This window comes from Struthio camelus, chromosome 14 (genome assembly GCF_040807025.1).
Source record: "Struthio camelus isolate bStrCam1 chromosome 14, bStrCam1.hap1, whole genome shotgun sequence".
Taxonomy (NCBI): domain Eukaryota; kingdom Metazoa; phylum Chordata; class Aves; order Struthioniformes; family Struthionidae; genus Struthio; species Struthio camelus.
The window spans coordinates 23,089,424-23,108,630 of record NC_090955.1 but is presented as its reverse complement, the minus strand read 5'-3'; the positions used below and the strand labels follow the sequence as shown (position 1 = coordinate 23,108,630).

The following is a 19,207-nucleotide window of genomic DNA, read 5'->3' as shown; positions in this document are numbered from 1 at the left end:
CCCAGGCTTGGCTGTGTGCCAGGAGGGGGTGGCAGGAGGAAGAGGAGGGTGAAGAGGAGGCCGGCAGCCTCGCAGGTCACCCGTGCCTGCGCCCCGGGGAGCCGCTGGTGCCCAAACGTGTCCCGCGGGAGCAGCTCGGCTCCCGGCGGGCTCTGCGGGCAGCCGGCCGGCTCCGGCATCCGTGCAGCCAGCGCGCTCGTCTGCCCGCGAGGCAGCGCTCCCCTTGCGCGACCTAGAACCGGCTGCTTGATGCACCAAGAACCCGGGGCTGCGACCCGGCCGCTGAGCCCTTCCCCTCCAGCAGCCCGGCTCCCTGGGCCGTGCCTGGCCCCGCGGCAGCCCCCGGCCCCTCCGTTCCCCCCCGCCAATACCCACGCTGCCCCCACCTCGCTCTCACCCCCCACCAGTGTTAGTGGAGGCAGGGATGGAGGGAAGGAGGAGGGGCCATCACGAAGGGGGTGGAGCCACCAAGAAAGAGGTGGGGCAACAAGAGGCAAGGGTCCAAGCAGGAAGGTGGTGGGAAGGCGGTGGCAGAGCTGGGGGTTTTATTCGGTCCCGAGGCAGGCGGCGGTGCAGGTGGTGGGGCAGGGAGCGGGGCTGGCGCGGGGCGCGGGCGAGCAGCCGGGACGGCGCGGGTGCAGGCGGCAGGAGGAGGGGGCCCACGCTCCCCCCTGCGCGGTCCCGTCCTGCTCACTCCAGCTGCTGCAGGAAGGCCAGGAGCCCGCGGTGCCACTCGTCGGGCTTGTCCAGGTAGCAGGCGTGCCCGGCGCCCTGCAGCACCAGCACCCGGTGCTCGGGGAGGTGCCGCAGGTTGGCCAGGCTGGCCTGGCCCAGCTCCGCGTCCTCGTCCCCGTACACGATCAGCGTCGGGGTCTGCGGAGGGGAGCACGCGCTGGAGCGGCTGGCGGCGCCTGGGCGCCCCGCTCCTCCCGGCCCGGGGCCACGGAGGGCCGCGGCATGGCGGGCAGACCCTCGCCCGCCGCCTGCTTGCCACGGCAGGGGGAAACTGAGGCTCAGAGTGCTGCTTCACTGACCTCCCCTCTCTCTCCCCCGTCCTGTTCCTTCTCCCAGTAGCAATTGGGTTTTTGGTCTGCCCTCCTCGGTCTTCCTGCCCCCCGGATGCCAGGGTCCCCTTCCTAGAGGTCCCTCCCTGTCCCCCGTCTCCCCCCGGGCCGTACTTGGATCTGGGCGTACTGCTCCGCCGGGAATTTGTCGGTGCAGATGGGCGCCACGGGCACGTAGGCCTTGAGCAGGTGGTTGTGCTGGAAGAGGAAGGGCAGCGAGTACATGCCGCTGAGCGACGGGCTGATCACCACGGCCGCACCCAGGTGCAGAGCCTCCGAGACGCCTTTCAGGAAAGCCGCCGGCGCCGGCTGGCCCACGGGCGCCGGGGCCACGGCGTCCTTTGAGCGCCCCAGCCCTGAGGAGGACCGGAGAGAAGTTGCCCCGCGAGCCTTGTCCCACCCCGGGCTCGCCGCGGCGAGGAGAGGGACGGTGGCGCACGGCGGGGGGGACACCCAGGCCGCCTTGCCCTGCCGGTGGCCCGGACAGAGCGGCCGGGGGCGCGGAGAGGAGCGGCGCGCCGCGCTCTGCCTCGGTTTCCCCCCTCGCGCGGGCTGGTGGCCCCATACCCGGCAGGTCAAGAGCCACGGCTCGGTAGCCGGCTTCGGCCAGCTTGGCCAGCGTCTGCAGCTGGAGCCAGGTGTCGGAGGAGAAGCGGATGCCGTGGAGCAGCAGCACCGTCAGCGTCGGGCTGCGCTGGGCCGGCACCGCTTGGCGGTAGAAGAGGCGTTGGCCGTCCACCACGACGGTGCTCTCGGTGAGCTGCGGGGCGGCCATGCCCGCGGCGCCCCCGCACCCTGCAGGAAACGGCTTGCGTGCCTGCCGGGCTGGGCCGCCCCCAGGGACGGGGACGGGCGCGCAGCCCCTCCGGCCGACCGCGCTCACCTCCCGGCGAGCCTCGGGAAGGGGGCCGGGCTCGGGCGGCCCAGGGGTGCCGCCGCCGCCGCCGCCGGAGCAGGGAGCAGGCGGCCCGCCGCGCCGCCCGGGTCCAAAGGTTGGCGCGGGCTGCGGGGTGGGGACGAGGGATGGGGCCTCGGCGCGGCCACCCACCGGCCGTGACGGAGGAGAAGGGGCAATGCCGCCTAGCGGATAGCCGGGGGCCGCCGGGACGGCGCCGCGCGGCGCTCTGGGAAAGGCGGCCTGCCGGCTGCGGAGCGACGCGGCGGCGGCGCCGGGCCCGGGGCCGAGCGTGGCCGCCGCGGGACCCCGCGCGGCAAACGAACGGGCGGCAGGTTCGCGCAGGCTCCTGCCACCTCCCCGGCTCCCTCCCAACCGGCGGCGGCGGGGTGGGGGGGGGTTGCTCCCCCTGATTGACAGCTGTCACTCACCCTGTCTCTTGGCCACGGAGGCCACCACCCGGCTGTCCCCAGGGACTGGAGGCAAGGAGCGTACCCCAGGGAAGGGCGGCCATGCCGGCGCTGGCAGCCTGGGGCCCAGCCCGTGCGATGAGCTGTGCGCGTCCTCAGCTGACCCCGGGGGGGACGCTCAGGCCGCGGGCGGGCGCGGGGTGGCAGGGTGCAGCCGCACCCCAGCGGGGACAGCGACGCCGGGCGGCCCCGCTCCCTCCCTCCCTCCCGCCCGCCCGCCGGCCCGCGCGGGTCGGGGCGGCCAGCCCGGCACCCGGCTGCCCTCGCTGTCGTTCCTCCCACAGAGCGAGCTGAGATGAGCCTCGCGCGCGGCTGCCCGGGGCTCCTGCTCCTGGGGGTGCTCGTCACCGTCGTCCTCTACCCGCTGCTGCCGGCCCGGCAGCGCGAGCGCGGCCCGCACCGCGCTCACGGTGCCAACAGCACCGCGCGCACAGGAAGCATCGCGGGCCCTCCGGCTGTCTTCTACAGGGAGGTGGTCGCGCCCCAGCACGACGGCGCCGGGGGGTGAGTCGGCCTCCGGCGCGGAGCGGAGCGGGCGGCGGGCCCCCCGGGGAAGGTTGGGGGGGGGGGGGCGCGTTCAGCCTGCGCACGGACCCTCCTCGGCCAGCCGGTTCTCCGCGCTCGGGCCCGCGGAGGGTTGGCTGGGAGGCGGCGGGGGCGAGACGGCGCCGGTGGGACGGGTCTGAGGGCCGTCACCCAGCCACGCGCGGCGGGTGGCAGCCGTGGTCGCCACGAGCCCCGGCGGCCTCGGGCGCAGCTGGCCCCAGCTCGGCTGCCGCGGGCCCGGCCCGCTGCCCGCGCCCTGCCCGCCCGTCCTCCCCGCTGCAGGCCGGACGTCCTGCTCCTGCACGGCCAGGCGTTCACCTCCGAGACGTGGGAGGCCCTGGGCACGCTGGCGCTGCTCGCCGAGGAAGGCTACCGCGCTGTTGCCATAGACCTGCCTGGTAGGAGCGCGCACGCGGGTGACGTCCCGCGGGCCGCGCGCGGGTGACGGTCACCTCTGAGCCCCACCTCGGCCACGAGCGTGCTCTGGACCTCTCCGGGCAGCTAGGGGCTGTCACCGGCCCAACCCTGTCCCCCCCTGCACCTGCGATTTGGTTCCCGCCGTGGTGTCACCCATGTGGTGACCCGCGAGGCCACGTAAGCCCGCGGTACAGCCAGCAGGAGGCTCGGGCCGGGGTTGGGGGAGCAGGACGGCGCAGAAGGCCCCCCCCCACGCCGCCGCTGAGCCCGCCCGTCCGCCCCACGCAGGCCACGGGCGTTCACCGCCCTCCGAGACGGTGGCCACGGAGAGGGGCCGGGTGGCCCTGCTGGACAACGTCCTGGACCAGCTGGCCCTGCGCAGGCCCGTCCTCGTCAGCCCGTCCATGAGCGGGCGCTTCGCCGTGCCCTTCCTGCTGGCCCGGGGCGGCCGCCTGGCGGGCTTCGTGGCCGTGGCGCCGGCCGGCACCCGAGAGCACGCGGCCGGCCGCTACCAGCAGGTCCAGGTAGGGCTGCGGGCGGGCGGGCGGGCGGGCGGCCGGGGCGAGGGGGCCACCGCTGACGCCGCGCCGCCCTCCCCGCCAGACGCCCGCGCTGATCCTGCACGGCGACGGCGACGCCGGCCTGGGCCCGCAGGCGCTGCGGAGCCTCCGCCACCTGCCGCGGCACCGGGCGGCCGTGCTGCGCGGCGCCGGCCACGCCTGCTACCGGGACCGCCCGGGCGACTTCCACCGCGCCCTGCTCGGCTTCCTGCGGCAGCTGGGGCCCGGCCCGCCGCTCACGCCGCCTCACGGGCCGCCCGCCGCCCGCCGCCGCCCGCCGCCTCCAGGCCAATAAACGGATCGTGCTCGGACTTGTGGTGCCGCCGCCGCCGCCTCGCCCCGCCCCTGCGCTCCCCCGCCCCGCCCCCTGCGCTCCCCCGCCCCGCCCCCTGCGCTCCCCCCCCGCCCCGCCCCGCCCCCTGCGCTCCCCCCGCCCCGCCCCCTGCGCTCCCCCGCCCCGCCTCCTGCGCTCCCCCCGCCCCGCCTCCTGCGCTCCCCCCCCCGCCCCGCCCCGCCCCCTGCGCTCCCCCGCCCCGCCCCCTGCGCTCCCGCCCCTCGGCCCAGCGCGGGCGGCGCCCGGGCACCTCGGCTCCGCGAGGCGGGCGGGGCGGGGGCGGGGCTAGGGGCGTGGCCGAGCGTGAGGGGGCGTGGCCGAGCGCGGGCCAGGAAGCGGAGCCGCCCAAGGTAGAGCCAGGCGCGGAGCGGGCCGGGGGCGGCCGCCCCGGGTGGCTCTTTCGGTAGCCAGCCAGGGGCTGCCCGCCCCCCCGCAGCGTCGTGCACCCCTAGACCCCCCTGCACCCTTACGCAGGGTGCTCCTGTGCCACCTGCACCCCCACCCACGGCACTCCTCCACCACCTTGTACCCCTAGACCCCCCTGCACCCCTAGGCCCCCCTGCACCCCCACCCATGGCACCCCTGCACCCCTAGACCCCCTTGCACCCCCACCCACGGCACCCCTGTATCCCCCTGGACCCCTCTGCGCCCCCCTGCACCCCCGTACCCCCCTACGCAGGGTGCCCCCCGTGCCCCTAGGGATGGCAGTGCTGCACCCCCCCCCGCGCCCCCCACCCCGGTACCCGCACGTCCCCCCTGCATCCCTACCTGAGGTGCCCCCCCCCACCCCACACCCCTCTAACCCCGGTGCCCCTCTCGCCACCCTGCACCCCCCCGGGGCGGGCCCCAACCGCGGCCCCGCCAGCACCCCTAACCGCGGCGCCCCCCTTCACCGCCGGACACGGGGGGAGCTCAGCTTACCTGGGCACCGCGTTTGGGGCCGAAACACGGGCTTCGGGGAAGGGGGGTGGGGACAGCAAGGTTGGGACCGGCCAGGGGGGGGGGGCGCACCCTCCCTCCTGCTTGCTTTCTCTCCTGCTCGCCCGCTACCCGAGCGGGCTGTCGTTATAACCGTAGCCGAACGCCCGGACCGGGCCGTCCCTGCGGCGGAGGCGGCCCGGCGACGTTGCCGCTGAGCAGGAGGGGGCTCTGCGAGGAGCCCCCTTCGCCCCCCTGCAGCCGGGCTCCCAGGACTGGCACCGGAGGGGGGGGGGGACTTTGCCCCGTCCCGCTTCGTTTCTGTGACGACCGAACACGCGGTTGGACTTTGGAGGAGCCGGTGGGTTATTAACCGGCTCCTTGCTCTTCCTCCAGAGCTTTGCAGCCCTCATCCCTCACCTGAAATGGCGCCCGGCAAGCCAGGGAAGAGCGCGGGGGCCTCGGAGGACCCCTCGGTCACGCTCTTCCGGGAGTACCTGAAAATCAACACCGTCCACCCCGAGCCCGACTACGGTGAGCGAGCCCCGTCCCTGGATGCCGGTGTTTAGCAGCGCTGGGGGAACCCGCGGGGGCCCCGCGTCTCGCCGGCGGCGCCTTGGGTGGGGGCCGCTGCAGGGGCTTCTCGAGCGAACCCGGATTTGCTCGTCGCTTGTCGCCCTCGCCGCGCTGCCCCGCTCCGGGGAAGAGGCCTGTTGTCGTACGTAATGACCCTCCCTGGGTTTCTCTTCCGTGAGCGTTTCCATCTCCTCCTTAAAGTGCATCAGAACTTGTCCTTCAGGAGCAGGGTCTCCACCACCTGCCCTCTCTGGCCGTCTCGGTCCTTGGCCCGGGAGAGCGGAGGGGGTTCCCGGGGCAGGCGGAGGCGCGCCGGGAGCTCCCGGCGTAACCCTCGGTGTCTCCGGTCCTCCCCAGAGGCAGCCGTGCGGTTTTTGGAACGTGTGGGCGCCGACCTGGGCTTGGCCTGCCAGAAAGTGGAGGTAAGCAAGGGCCAAGGCTTCCCCGCTTGCTCCGCGGCCCGTCTGCCGGGCGCGCTGGGACGCGGCGCGTTCGTCTGGGAGTTCGGCCAAGGCAGGGAGATGTCCCTGCTGCCTTGGGCATCCTCCTTTTCTCGGCCAGCCGCCGCGCCGTTGTCTCGGGGGGGGGGGGGGGGGGGGTGGAGGGCGGCTAGCCAGCCCCTGGGTCAGGTAGCCACTCATTAACGGGACCGTCCCCCTCCCACCTGCCAGGAGGTGGCCCGGCAGGTGAAGCTCCCGCTCTCTGTAAGCCCCTGCTGACCCGAGCGCTTCCTTAAGCTCTCCTTACGCTCTATTTTTGGGCTGGTTCCCACTGACCTTTATGGCTCTCTGTGCTATGATTAGCCAGGGACCAGCCAGGGTCATGGTGGCTGGAGATGTCCCTCCTTCCTGGCAGGGAACGGGCACCGGCTGGCACCGGCGAGTCCCAGGGACTGGGGGAAGGCGCTGGATTTCTCTACCTCCTTAGCCGCGGCTCCATCTGAATTTCAGCCAGGAGCTTTTGGCTGCTTGCGGCCGCGTCAGGGCTCCGTCTGGCCCGTGGCCCCGGGAGAGAGCCGGTGCCCGGACGCTGGTCCTCTTCCGTGCCCTGCCAGCAGGGCCCGTGTCCTGCCCAGAGGGTTGCACGCAGAAAGGGGTTAAGAAACCTGCCAGGCTCCTGCTTTTCCTCTCCAGCCAGCCTGGCCCAGCCGCGCCGCTGGCACCCCGGTGATGCCTGCCTTCGCTCCGTAGGTGTGCCCGGGCCGCGTGGTGCTGGTCCTCACCTGGCTGGGCACGAACCCCCACCTGCGCTCCATCCTGCTCAACTCCCACATGGACGTCGTACCGGTCTTCGAGGTGCCGGGGAAGGGCGGAGGGTGGCGTGGGCAAGCGGGGAAGCCGGGCAGGATTTGGGGATGCCGGGTGAAGAGGATCTTGCAGCTGCGCTGGTACCGTCTCTCCTAGCTTGCCAGCGTCAGGGGAAAGCACCCCGTTCCCTGCCCGCCGCTGTCCTCCCTCGAGCGGAGACGGGCACGGGGGGCGGGGGAGGCTGCGGTTGCTCGAGCGGGCACCGCTGGAGTCATGCTAGGGGCAGCAGGAGGTGGTGGGAGCTGCAGGACCCCGAGCACCCGTCCGGGCTCGGCCAGGGGTGGCGAGGACGCCCCCGTCGCCCTGCGCGTGGAGGGGAGAGCTGTCCCCTGGCGCCCGCTGGACCCTTCGCAGCCGGTGCTGCTTGTCCCCCGCAGGAGCACTGGACCTACCCCCCCTTCGAAGCTGTTAAGGACTCGCAAGGCAACATCTACGCTCGGGGCGCCCAGGACATGAAGTGCGTCTCCATCCAGTGAGTGAAGGTGGCACGGCGTGGGGGCGCAGAGGTGGACGGACGTACCTCTGCGCGGGGCAGGGGTCCGCCTGGGGCCACGACAGGACACCGCCCTCCCTGGGCTCCGGCGGACAGCGGCCCGCTCCTGCCCCCTCCTAGCCCTGTTTGGGGTGGCTCTGAGCATGCCGTGCCCGTCTCTTCTGGGCACCCTAGTGACGCCTCCGCCCTGCAGGTATCTCGAGGCCATCCGGAGGCTGAAGGCCGAGGGAAAGTGTTTTAGCCGCACCATCCATCTGACCTTTGTGCCCGGTGAGTCCCCCCTTGGAGGGACAGAGGGGGTTGGCAGCTGGGTGATGCTCTGTGTGTGTGGGCGCCCCTCACCGGGGCATCGGGGCACCTGACAGGCACCCTCTGCTCACGAGGGACCCCTGCCAGCCTGTCCAGGATTCGAACTCGCCTCACGAAGAGATCGCGGGGCGGGGGCTGCCTGGGGTCCTTCACCCATGCCAGGCTTTTCTCCACAGACGAGGAGGTGGGTGGAGAAAAGGGCATGGAGATGTTCGTGCAGCGCCCCGAGTTCAGGGCGCTCAACGTGGGCTTCGCCCTGGACGAAGGTGAGGGGTGGCAGGGCTTCCTGGGGGCGTGGGCACCGCGTGGGCTCCGGGACCTGCGCCTCTCCCTGGCGGGCACCCCTCTGCGTGTTGGCATCGCCCTTTGAGCACCTAGCATGGCTTCTGGGGGCCCCTTCAGGGCACCCCATGACTCCCCACCGCTGGCCTGGCTCCTTCCCCCGATCTGTGACCCTGGCAGCGCCGGCCTGGAGGAGAAACGTCATCTCCGGACTGCTCCGTCCCCCGTGCCAAGGCAGAGTGCGGCAGCGCAGAGGGCGTGGGGGCAAGAGGACGTATTCGGTACCCGCGTGCCCCCCTAACGTCCCTTCCGCCCCCTCCGCAGGCCTGGCCAGCCCCTCCGACACCTTCAGCGTCTTCTACGGCGAAAAGAGCCCGTGGTGTGAGTGAGCGCGAGCCCGTCCTCCCAGCCCTGGCTCTGCCCGGCGCCCCGGCACCGGGGCACTGGGCCGGCGCCCGGCTGCGTGCTCAGCGCCTCTCCCCCCCGCTGCGGCAGGGATTAAAGTGAAGTGCACGGGCAGCCCCGGCCACGGCTCTCGCTTCATCAGCAATACAGCGGCCGAGAAGATGGTAAGCGATGGCGCAGGCCTCCTGCCTGCCCCGGAGCTGCTTGGGGGAGCCCCGAGGGATGGGGCCCTGGGCTCGTGGCGGGGAGCCGCTCCTGGGCGCGGGGCGGGGGGCTGCGCCGGCTGTGGGGCCGGGGGCCGGCGCGGAGCTGGCCCCCAGCCTGCGTGTTTGTCTCCCCAGCACAAGGTGATCACCTCCTTCCTGGCGTTCCGGGAGAGCGAGAAGCAGAGGTAGGAAACGGGCACCGGCGTCCGCTTCGGTCCGGTCCGTGGAGGTGCTCTGCCTTCTCCTGGGCTCCTTGGGATCCCCGGCACCACGACCCCGTGCCTCAGTTTACCTGTTTGGGGGTGCTGGCAGGGTCGGGGAGCCCTTTCTCTCCTTCTCCGGAGCATGACTCTCCCCTGCGTCCCCCGAGGCTGAGGTCCGACGCAGGCCTGACCTTGGGGGACGTCACCTCGCTCAACCTGACCATGCTGGAGGGGGGCGTCTCCTTCAACGTGGTGCCCTCGGAGATGGCAGCCGGCTTCGACATCCGCATCCCCCCCACCGTGGACCTGAAGGTGGGGTGTGATGCCGGCCCTGCCCAGGAGGCGAGCGGGCTCGGGGCTGCCGCGCTCACCCCGCTCTTCTCGTCCCTCCGGCAGGCCTTCGAAGAGCAGGTGGCGGCGTGGTGCCAGGCCGCCGGGGACGGCGTCACCTACGAGTTTCTCCAGGTGAGGGCTGGCGGGGGGCTCGACCAGCCCTGCTCGCTGTGCCCGTCCGTGCCCTGCTGGGTGCTCCCCCTCTCCCCTATCACCTGCCCTCTCCCTTCGCCAGAAGTGCATGGACCAGCACATCACCTCCACGGAGGAGTCGGACCCGTGGTGGAAAGCCTTCAGCGGCGTCTGCAGGGACATGTGAGTAGCGTCCCTGCGGGGGGCAGCCCCGGCCCCCCTGCCCCACGGGCTGAGCCGCGCGGCCGCTGGATCCCCCCGGAAAGGGGACGGGATCGAGCGTCCCGACGGACCTGGCCGCCCCGACGGACCTGGCCGCCCCGACGTGCTGTCTCCCTCGGCAGGAAGCTGCCGCTCAAGCTCGAGATCTTCCCCGCCGCCACCGACAGCCGCTACATCCGAGCGGTGAGTGCCGACGGCAGCCGGCTGGCGCGTCGCGCCCTGCCCGGACGGCCTGGCCGGGCACCACGCTTCCCTCCCTGCTCCTCCCTTTCCTGCTCTCTCTCGGCCCCCTGTGCCTCGGTCCCGCTGGGCCCCCCGGCGCAGCCCCGGCCTCAGCCCGCTCTCCCGCCTCGCCTAGGTGGGACACCCGGCCGTCGGCTTCTCGCCCATGAACCGCACGCCGGTGCTGCTCCACGACCACAACGAGTTCCTCAACGAGCAGGTCTTCCTGCGGGGCATCGACATCTACGCCCGCCTGCTGCCCGCCCTGGCCTCCGTGCCGCCCCTGCCCGCCGAGGGCTGAGCGCGCCGCCCGGGCCGCCGTCGCCGCTTGCTCCGGGGTGGCGCGCGCGCGCGGCACACGAGGCTTTAGGAGAGGGTGGGGATGGAGGGAGCGGCGCCCCGGCCTGCTCCCGGGGGGGCTGGCGCTCGCTCGACCGCCGCTTCCCGGGCCTCGCCGTGCCATTGCTCTCAATAAACCTCGATAAGCGGAGCTGGGAGGGCGGTCTGTCCATCTGTCCGTCCGTCTGCCCTCCTGCCGATGCCCCGGCTCGTCCCCGCGGCCGCGCCGAGCTCGCCGTCTGCGCCCGCACGGGCTGCAGAGGGGGGTCTGGTGCGGCGCGGCGCCGGGGGCTCGGGACTTAACCGCCTCCTGCGGCGACGGCCTCCCGCAGCCCCCGGGGCCGGGGAGCAGCGGGGGGCTCGGGCAGGCGGCCCCCGCTTGCCGGCCGGAGCTGCCCGCCGGTGCGAAGGCCGTAGCGGGTCCCGGCGGGGTGGAGCGGGCAGCCGGGTTTGGGCTGGCGTCCGGCGGGGGTCTCCGCGGCCGGCTCCCTCCTTCGCCGGCGGGGGCGGGCGCGCCGGGGCGGTGCCGCGCAGCGCCGGGGGCGGCGGGCAGGGCCGGGCCGGGCCGGGCCGGGCCGAGCGCGGCCGCACAGAGCGCGGCGGCGGGAGGATGCGGGCGGCGGCGGCGGCCTGCTGGCTGTGGGGCGCGCTGCTGGCCGCCGGGCGCAGCCTGCCGCGGCTCCGCCTGCCCTACCGCGGTGAGCCGGGGACGGGAGCGGGAGCGGGGACGGGAGCGGGGCGGGGGGGGGGGGGGGTCTCACCTGCCGCCGGGGCTGCGCCAGCACCTGGGCGAGCTCTGCGGGCTGCGCAACTTCGTTAAGCAGCTGCCGGCAGGAGGAGGAGGAGGAGGAGGAAGGCGCCGTGCCGGGGCGGCCGCCGGGCAGCGGGCGCTCGGAGCCGGCGCCATCCCGGGAAACGCGCTGCCGCCGCCCGCTGCCTTCCCCGCGTGGTCCCCTCGCTCCGGGGGAAACTGAGGCACGGCGTGGGACAGCCCCCGGGGCGGCCGGCGGCTCCCGCTGCCTTCCCCGCGTGGTCCCCTCGCTCCGGGGGAAACTGAGGCACGGCGTGGGACAGCCCCCGGGGAGCTTCCCCGCGTGGTCCCCTCGCTCCGGGGGAAACTGAGGCACGGCGTGGGACAGCCCCTCTGCGGGCTCGGCCGGGGCCGCGGCGCTCAGGGCTCTGCTTCCGTCCTTGGCATCGTGGCTCCGAGGCCTCGGGCAACGGCGCTGCCTACCCGGCCGGGGACGAGCATGCAGGGGTGGGTTTTTAATTAAAACGGTCTCCCTGCGATGCTGCTCCGGCTCCTCGGCTCTCCCTGCTCGGCTGGTTTAAGCGACTCGCTGACCTCAGCTACGCTTGACAGCTGAGCAGGCGCCCAGAGCACCCCAATCCGCTCCCCCCCGTTGCCTACAAGCAGCGAACCTGCTTTAAAAAACAATGACCCGAAAAAACCTTACATAATGCGCGTTTCCTGCTTCCCAAGAGGGGAAGGGACGGGGTGGCCCGGCCCTGGGAGCTCCTGCCGTCTCGCCTCGCGCCGCGGGGCTGGGGCTCGCCCAGGCCAGCGCCCTACGCCGGCGGGGTGGTGGGCCCGCAGAGCGGGCGCCCGGGCCGGCAGGACCCCTTCGGCCGGGCGGGAGACGCGGCGGACCCCTGGGTGTCCCTGGGTCCGTCCGCGGGCGGACCGCCGCCTCCGCTGCCGCGCTGGCAGAGCTGCCTTGCTGTTGGGGAAACCGAGGCACGGAGGCGCCTGCTCATCTCAGGAGGTGGAAGACCTCCGGTTTGGGCTTGACGGCAGGACTAGGTTTCGGAAAGCTTTGCTGCTCTGCTGGGGCGTCCGCTGATCCGCTCCAGCGCGACGTCGGGCGCCCGCGCGGCGGGGCGGGCGACAGGGGCCGTCTCCCCAGGCGTGGGGGGCTCCTCGGGGCGGTGGGTTTCTCTGGCCCCTGCGGCGAACGAACTTGTCCGGAAGCTCTTCTGCGCCGGTTGCTCCGCTCCTCCTCCCAACGGGAACCCGCCGCTGAGATTTCCCGGGCGCCGAAAATGAAAATTTCAATTGAAACCGTCAGAAGTCTGTGAACGGCCTCAAAAATGAAAACTGCGGAAATCCAAAGCTGCTTTCACTTAGCTTGTCGGCTCTGCGTGCGCCCGGCTGGCGGCTCCGGGGCAGGGGGGGACTTGCGGGGGCAGCCGCGGCGGGGAGGCTGGCTCCGCTCCGCGTGCGGGCACGTCGCCTCCTCCTGCGGCATCGCTGGGCTGGCAGCGGCCGTGTCTCCTGCTCCCCCTGCGCCTTCAAGTTGCTTTCCCCCTTCTCCCGGAGGAGAGACCTCGGTTCCCCGCCGCCGCAGCCCTGCGGGGCCCAAGGCGCGCGCGGGAGGGAGGGTCTTTGCAGCACCTTTGCCCAAAGGTGCCTCCGGAGGGGGGGGGGGTTGTTGCTGTTTGCCCCCCGGCCGCCCCGGGGGAGCAGGCGAGGGGAGTGCGGCACCGAGCCGGCGTAACGCGAGGAGCACGAGGAATTTGCCGGGCCGGGGAGCGACGAAAACTTTGCCTGAAACAATAAAAGGAGCCCGTCGACTTTGCCAGCGTTATTCCGAGCTGGGAAAATATTATCGCTGGTCAAGAATAGAAGGAGACGGCTGCAGTTTCCCGGGCTGGGCCTGGCGAGACGGGGCCACCGGAGAGGCTGGGAGGGCACGGCGCGCCGGCGCGGGTTGCGGGGGGGGGGTCCGGCAGTGCCCGCGCCGGCTCGCTCCCGCCGCAGCTCCCCGGGGGCATGGCCGGGGGGGGGGGTCTCCCAGAGGGCAGAGGCGGCTGTGTCCCTCGATGCAGCCGGCATCGCGTGGATTTTGGCGCGGGGTGGGGGGGCCCGCGGCGCCTGACGCTCCGCTCCCCGCCTGGCAGAGCTGCTGAGCACGAACCGCTCCGTCCTCTTCTTCGGCCTCCGGGGCCCCTTGGGCTTCCGCTCCCTCTACCTGGACGAGTACCGCGACCGGCTCTTCGTCGGCGGCAAGGATGTGCTCTACTCCCTTCGCCTGGACCGGGCCGGCGCCGACGCCGAGGAGGTGAGCCGAGTCCCGCCGAGCGCCCCGCTCCCTCTGCCCCCCCACCCCCGGCGCCAAAAATCCTGTCCGGAGCAAGCCTGCAGAGTCGGGGTGCTACAAGCAGCCACCGCTGCGACGAGCTGCGCCAGGGCTCAGCTGGCCGGGCCCCGCGGGCCTTCCCGGCCCGCCGCTGCCCCGAGCTCAGAGCAGCGAAGCGCCCGAGCGCTGGCTCCCCCTCCGCCTTTCGCCCTCTCCTCTTTCGCTTTATTTTGCTTTATTTATTCATTTTGATGCCACCCCGGGCTCGGGGCCGTTTCCAGCAGAGGAAAGCGGAGAAGGAAGCGCAGCGCCCCTCCGGCGTGCCGGGTCGCTGAGACGACGTCGAGGGCTCCGCGCGTACCCAAGCCGCCCTCGCGCCGAGCGGCACCCTGTTGCTGCGTGCGGCCTGCGCCGGCAGCCCGGGCCTGGGGGGTCCCAAGGGTGTCCCTGGTGGGACCCTGCCGTCTCCCCGACTCTGACCGGTCCCTTGCGTTTCAGATCTACTGGCCGCCCGGACCTGGGCAGACGGAGGAGTGTGTCCGCAAGGGGAAGGACCCGGCGGTGAGTCTCTTGCTCCGCGCTGCCCTGGACCGGGGTCCCCTTGTCCCCCGGTGCCAGCCGGCTCCTCCTGCCCCTGCCCAGTGCCGTGGGAAACTGAGGCAGGGTGTCAGTGCCGGAGCCTGGTCGCTTGCGCTAGGCTCCGGAAATCCCGTTTGCGGGCTGGAGCATCCGTGTGCTGAGCGGTGCGTGGTCTCAGCAGGCAGACGGGGAGGGCCGAGCCGCAGCAAGCGGCTAGCTGGGCTGCCACGGGAGTGCGGCTCGGTCCTGGCCGTCCCCCCCGCCACCCCACCGATGGGAAACCTGCAGCCTGGTCCGCTGCAGGGACTTCCTTCCCCAGCCCTCGTCCCCCCTGGGCAATTGCTTTGAATCGCCCCAGCCCTGACCCGAGACGGGAGCGGAGCAGCGGGAGCGGGAGAGCCCCCGCGGCTCCCCCAGGCCGGGCTAACCGCTCTCGGCAGTGCCTGTCCCGCTCCGCGTGCTTGTTTTGCGAGCTCTCGCCGACAGATCCGGGCTGGGTTTTTATTTCTCGAATGTTTTCTCAACTCGCTATTTTAGAGGCTCTTTGCAAAGGGAAAATAAACAGCGGGGAGGCTGGGAGCCCCCCGGGGGCAGCTCAGCGGCGGCGTTCCCAGCAGACAGGGGATCGCGGCGGGGGGGACGAGGGCGGCCGGGCGGGCAGGGCCGGCGCTGGCCCTCCGAGAGCTTCCCCGGCGCAGCGTGGTGGTGCCCAAGCGGCAGCCGGACGGGGATAACGGGAGCGTTCGCCTCTCTCCCCCGCCTGACGCCCTCCCGCACGCCCCCCGGGGCCGCTGCTCCTCGCGCGCTCGCTTAACGGACCAGAGGCTGCCGGGCCCTATCGGCCGGAGGGGGACGGACCCAGAAGCGCCCGACGGGTGGGCGCTGCCCCGGGTATCCGTCTCTCCGTCTCCCGCCTTTCCTCCCTTTGTTCCACCCCGGCCCCCTTCGCCCGGGGGGAGCGGGGACGCGGCGGGGAAGGGCGGACGCGAGCCTCCCCGGGGATGCGTGGGAATTTCCCCCCTGGCGTTTCCCGGGGGCGGGCGGGCGGCCGTGGCGCCCAAAGGAGGGACCTCGCGTCCGCGCTCGCCGAGAGGTCCGGGCCATCGGGTGCTGAGGGCTTAAGGACCGGCCTGGCTCCGCAAAGCCCCCCGCGGAGCGACCCTTATCTCCGCGGCGCGGTGCCCGTTTGTCACCTCCGAGCCTCGCCGCCCGGCCCGCTCGCAGCAGGCGGGCACGCGCCGGCTCCCTTTGGCCAGCCCGCCTGCTCACCCTCGCCCGCCGCCTCCGCAGAGCGACTGCGCCAACTACGTCCGCCTGCTGCAGCCCTACAACCGGACGCACCTGCTGGCCTGCGGCACGGGCGCCTTCCACCCCGTCTGCGCCCTGGTCTACGTGGGGCACCGCGGGCAGGTAGGGCGCAGGCGGGCGGGTGGCGGCGCGCCGGCCCGACCCCGGCTCAGCGCTCTGCCTCCTCGCAGCCCGCCTTCAGCCTGGAGCCCGCCAGCGTGCACAGCGGCCGGGGCCGGTGCCCGCACGAGCCCGACCGCCCGTTCGCCAGCGCGGCCGTCGGTAGGTGGTACCCGCGGTGGGAGGGAGACGCCGGCGGGGGCCGGCGGCCGCGCTCAGCCGGCCGCTTTTTTTTCTTTTTTTTTTTTGGCAGGCGGGCAGCTGTACGCCGGCCTCGCCGCCGACTTCTTGGGCCGCGAGGCCATCATCTTCCGCGGCGCGGGCGCCCGCTCCGCCCTGCGCACCGAGACGGACCAGCGGCTGCTCAGCGGTAAGGGCGCAGCGGCGCCCGGCGCGGCGCGGCGCCCCGGCCAGCCGCGGCTCTGCCCCGACGCGGCCGGCTCTCCCGCAGAGCCCAAGTTCGTGGCGGCCCACCTGATCCCGGACAACGACGACCGCGCCGACGACAAGGTCTACTTCTTCTTCACGGAGAAGGTGGCGGAGGCGGACGGCAGGGAGCGCGCCGTTTTCAGCCGGGTGGCGCGGATTTGCGTGGTGAGAGGGCGGCGCGGGGCCGTGCGGCGCCTCTCGGTGCCGCCCGGGGCTGCCGGGCTGCGGAGGGACCGTGCCGCGGCGGCGGCGGCCCCGACTCTCCCTGCCCTTGCAGAACGACGCCGGAGGCCAGAGGGTGCTGGTGAACAAGTGGAGCACCTTCCACAAAGCCCGCCTGGTGTGCTCCGTGCCGGGCCCCGGCGGCATCGACACCCACTTCGACGAGCTGGGTAAGGGGCGCGCGGGGCGGGGGGGCGCTGCGCCGGGGGCACCGCCGAACCGCCCGGCTCGCTCTCGTCTTCCCCAGAGGACGTCTTCTTGCTGAGGACGAAGGATGGGAAGAACCCGGAGATCTACGGCCTCTTCAGCACCGTCAGGTGAGTTGGCCGGCTCCAGCCTCCGGGGGCTTCTCCGGCCGCGCGAGGCTGCTTGGAGCCGCCCGTTGGCAGCAGATGCGCGCCACCGCCGGGATGCCCCGGGCGAGAAGGGCTGGCAGAGCGCCCCGTGCCCCGTCGAAGCATCTGGGATGCGGTATCCGCTCGCCGTCCCGTTTTCAGCCACGTCTTCCGGGGCTCCGCCGTGTGCGCGTACCGCATGGCCGACGTGCGGGAGGTCTTCAACGGGCCCTTCGCCCACCGCGACAGCCCCCTGCACCAGTGGGCCGCCTACGAGGGCCGGGTGCCCTACCCGCGGCCCGGCGTGGTGAGCGACCGCCGGCGTTGACCCCCGCGCTCCTTGGCCGCCCCGCTGTGGGCTCCAGCCCGCCGAGACGGACCTTGCGTCGGAGGGGGGCACCCGAGGACGGGGCGGGCGGAGGGGAGAGGGAAGGCTGAGCGGGGGGCCTCTCTCGGCCCCGCAGTGCCCCAGCAAGACCACCAACCAGCCCAGGCGCCAGTACGGCACCACCAAGGACTACCCCGACGAGGTGCTGCGCTTCGCCCGCGCCCACCCCCTCATGTACGAGCCCGTGCGCCCGCCGCGCCGCCGGCCCCTGCTCGTGAAGACCGACGCGGAGCACCGCCTGCGGCAGCTCGTGGTGGACCGGGTGGACGCCGAGGACGGGCAGTACGACGTCCTCTTCCTCGGCACAGGTAGGCGACGCGAGCGGCGGCCCGGCGGGCGGGATGCCGCTGGGGGCGTCCGCGGCGGCGTCTCCGGGCTCGCGGTCCCACCGCCCGGCCGCCGGTCCTTGCCCGGCCCTCCGGGGGCATTGTTTTTGGCCCCGCGCCGGGTGCTCGGGTCGCACCTCGCGTGCCCGCTTTGCGGAAGTGGGATCGCCGGCTCCGTCCGCTCGGGTCCGGCGTCGCGCTCCGAGGTTGGAGCCGCGCGACGGTTTTCTCGGCCAAGAACGACTGTAGAGGCCGCGCGCGCCGGCGGACGGAGGTCAGTGCGCAGACGTGCGGCGGGTCCGTTGGGTTGGGGCAGAGCCACCCCAAGGGCGCCGGAGACCCTGGGCCGCCTCGGGGCGCGCGGGGAGGCTCGGGAAAGCAACGCGAAGGGTTCCTCCGCGCCCCTGGGACCCTGCGGGCCGTACCCCGGCCGCCCGGCGGGACGCGCTGGCTCGCCCGCCGGCCGGGCTGCCGGCCCGCCGCGGCGGGAGGCTCACGCCTCCGTCCTCCCTCCTTCCCTCCAGACGCTGGCTCGGTGCTGAAGGTCGTAGCCCTGCAGAAAGCAGACTCGGCCGCCCCGGAGGAAGTCGTTCTGGAGGAGCTGCAGGTTTTTAAGGTGATGCGTGGGTCTGCTGCCGCCTCGGCCGCGGAGAGCCGACGGGGCAGCCGGGAGGTCCCCCGGGCCAGGACCCTTTCGCCGGATGGCTGTCGTGTTTCTTCCCGCTCGGCAAACTTTCCTGGTGGCCCCCGAAGCGCCAGAAGGGCTGAACAAACTCGGGGGCGAGGGTTGGGCCGGCCTCACGCCCCGCTCTCCTCCCCGGCAGGAGCCCGTGCCCGTCACCCAGATGGAGATCTCCGTCAAGCGCGTGAGTGCCGCCGGGACGTACGGGCGGGGGCGGCCGCGTCGCTGCCGAAAGGGTGTCCGAGCCCAGCGTCACCGTGCCCCGCCGTCCCCCAGCAAACGCTCTACGTGGGCTCCAGCCTGGGGGTGGCCCAGCTGCGGCTGCACCGCTGCGAGACGTACGGCACGGCCTGCGCCGAGTGCTGCCTGGCCCGCGATCCCTACTGCGCCTGGGACGGCGCGGCCTGCGCTCGCTACCAGCCGGCCGGCAAGCGCCGCCACCGCCGCCAGGACGTCCGCCACGGGAACCCCATGAGCCAGTGCCTGGACCAAAACCTCACCGGTGAGCGCCCGGGGCAGGGCCGCGCCGCCCTCCCCTCCTCGTCCTGCCGGCGGGGGGGGGGGGGGGATAAGGCCACGCGGCGGCGGGACGGCGCGGCGGCCGGGCTCGGGCTCTGAGCGCGCGCCCCCGCCGTCGCCCAGCGGCCGCCGCCGCCGAGAGCGCCGAGGAGAAGGTGCTTTACGGCGCGGAGCGCAACAGCACCTTCGTGGAGTGCGCGCCCCGCTCGCCCCAGGCCCGCGTGCAGTGGTTCGTGCGGAGGCCGGCCGAGGCGCAGCGGCACCAGGTGAGGCGCCCCCGCTGCCCTGCCGCCCGGGGGGCCCGGCGCTGGCGGGGGCCGCGCGGTCCCCTTCCAAGTCCCCGTCGCCGGCAGGTAAAGACGGACGAGCGGATCGTGCAGACGGAGCGAGGGCTGCTTTTCCGCGAGCTGCACCGCCGCGACGCCGGCGTCTATTACTGCCGGACGCTGGAGCAGGGCTTCGCGCGCACCGTCGCCAAGACGGCCCTGGAGGTGATCGAGAGCGAGCGGCTGGAGGCCGGCCGGCGGCGGGAGCCGGAGGACGAGCCGGCGCGCCCGCCTTGCCCCGCGCCGCCCGCTCCCAAGGCCTGGTTCAAGGACGTCACGCGCCTCAGCAGCTACGCCGCCGGTCTGCGGCGGGCGGACGAGGTCTGCGCCCGCCTGCGCTGCGGCGACCGCCAGCGCCCCAAGAGCAAGCCGGCCAAGGCCAAGCGCGGCCCGGCGGCGGCCGAGGGCGGGCGGAGGAACCGCCTGCCCCGCCAGGCCGTGGCCACCTAGAGACCCCAGGGGAAGGGGCGGCCGCTCCGGGGCCGGGCCGGTCCCTCCGCCCGGGGCCGCCGGGGCCGTGTCCTCCCCCCACCCCGCACCTCGATGTAAGCGCTGACCGCGGGGAGCTCGCCGGCCTCCTCCGCCAATAAAGCCGACCTGGGGCCGAGCGCGGCGCCAGCCCCGCGTGTTCGCGCCGCGGCGAGGGGCGCCGCCAGCCCCCGGGGCCTCGGCCCGAGCGGC

At 73.8% G+C, this 19,207-nt stretch overlaps 4 protein-coding genes across 9 annotated transcripts; 3 read left to right on the top strand and 1 right to left on the bottom strand.

Annotated features, from left to right (window-relative positions):
• Positions 1 to 528: 528 nt before the first annotated feature.
• Positions 529 to 5,523, bottom strand: LOC138069210 (putative protein-lysine deacylase ABHD14B). Of its 3 annotated transcripts, none has more exons than XM_068960321.1 (4): positions 5,208 to 5,523; positions 1,632 to 1,859; positions 1,179 to 1,420; positions 529 to 873 (listed from the first exon to the last, which is right to left on the bottom strand). In XM_068960321.1, the coding sequence occupies exons 2-4, from the start codon at positions 1,837 to 1,839 to the stop codon at positions 691 to 693; spliced, it is 633 nt and encodes a 210-aa protein (XP_068816422.1). In that variant the 5' UTR covers positions 1,840 to 1,859; positions 5,208 to 5,523; the 3' UTR covers positions 529 to 690. The 3 variants fall into 3 exon arrangements, with proteins under 3 accessions (XP_068816422.1, XP_068816423.1, XP_068816424.1); XM_068960322.1 differs by lacking the exon at positions 5,208 to 5,523 and adding an exon at positions 2,391 to 2,497; XM_068960323.1 differs by lacking the exon at positions 5,208 to 5,523 and adding an exon at positions 1,948 to 2,041.
• On the top strand, positions 2,725 to 4,247 carry ABHD14A (abhydrolase domain containing 14A). The gene is made up of 4 exons (XM_068907511.1): positions 2,725 to 2,933; positions 3,258 to 3,373; positions 3,681 to 3,916; positions 3,996 to 4,247. The coding sequence occupies exons 1-4, from the start codon at positions 2,725 to 2,727 to the stop codon at positions 4,245 to 4,247; spliced, it is 813 nt and encodes a 270-aa protein (XP_068763612.1).
• Positions 4,521 to 10,384, top strand: ACY1 (aminoacylase 1). Of its 3 annotated transcripts, none has more exons than XM_068960317.1 (15): positions 4,521 to 4,636; positions 5,601 to 5,738; positions 6,138 to 6,202; positions 6,971 to 7,075; positions 7,465 to 7,559; positions 7,774 to 7,850; positions 8,066 to 8,155; positions 8,496 to 8,552; positions 8,667 to 8,740; positions 8,918 to 8,967; positions 9,153 to 9,297; positions 9,382 to 9,450; positions 9,554 to 9,633; positions 9,795 to 9,855; positions 10,031 to 10,384. In XM_068960317.1, exons 2-15 carry the CDS (start codon positions 5,630 to 5,632, stop codon positions 10,193 to 10,195), a joined length of 1,242 nt encoding a protein of 413 aa, XP_068816418.1. In that variant the 5' UTR covers positions 4,521 to 4,636; positions 5,601 to 5,629; the 3' UTR covers positions 10,196 to 10,384. The 3 variants fall into 3 exon arrangements, with proteins under 3 accessions (XP_068816418.1, XP_068816419.1, XP_068816421.1); XM_068960318.1 differs by having other exon boundaries at positions 4,612 to 4,689; XM_068960320.1 differs by lacking the exon at positions 4,521 to 4,636 and having other exon boundaries at positions 5,492 to 5,738.
• Positions 10,385 to 10,816: 432 nt separating this feature from the next.
• On the top strand, positions 10,817 to 19,132 carry SEMA3G (semaphorin 3G). 2 transcript variants are annotated; one of them, XM_068960400.1, is made up of 16 exons: positions 10,817 to 10,931; positions 13,135 to 13,295; positions 13,812 to 13,874; positions 15,183 to 15,302; positions 15,371 to 15,461; positions 15,553 to 15,669; positions 15,751 to 15,893; positions 16,006 to 16,120; positions 16,198 to 16,267; positions 16,448 to 16,592; positions 16,750 to 16,981; positions 17,524 to 17,615; positions 17,824 to 17,865; positions 17,958 to 18,183; positions 18,324 to 18,466; positions 18,554 to 19,132. In XM_068960400.1, exons 1-16 carry the CDS (start codon positions 10,844 to 10,846, stop codon positions 18,974 to 18,976), a joined length of 2,271 nt encoding a protein of 756 aa, XP_068816501.1. In that variant the 5' UTR covers positions 10,817 to 10,843; the 3' UTR covers positions 18,977 to 19,132. The 2 variants fall into 2 exon arrangements, with proteins under 2 accessions (XP_068816501.1, XP_068816502.1); XM_068960401.1 differs by lacking the exon at positions 18,324 to 18,466 and having other exon boundaries at positions 10,831 to 10,931; positions 18,554 to 19,123.
• Positions 19,133 to 19,207: the final 75 nt, after the last annotated feature.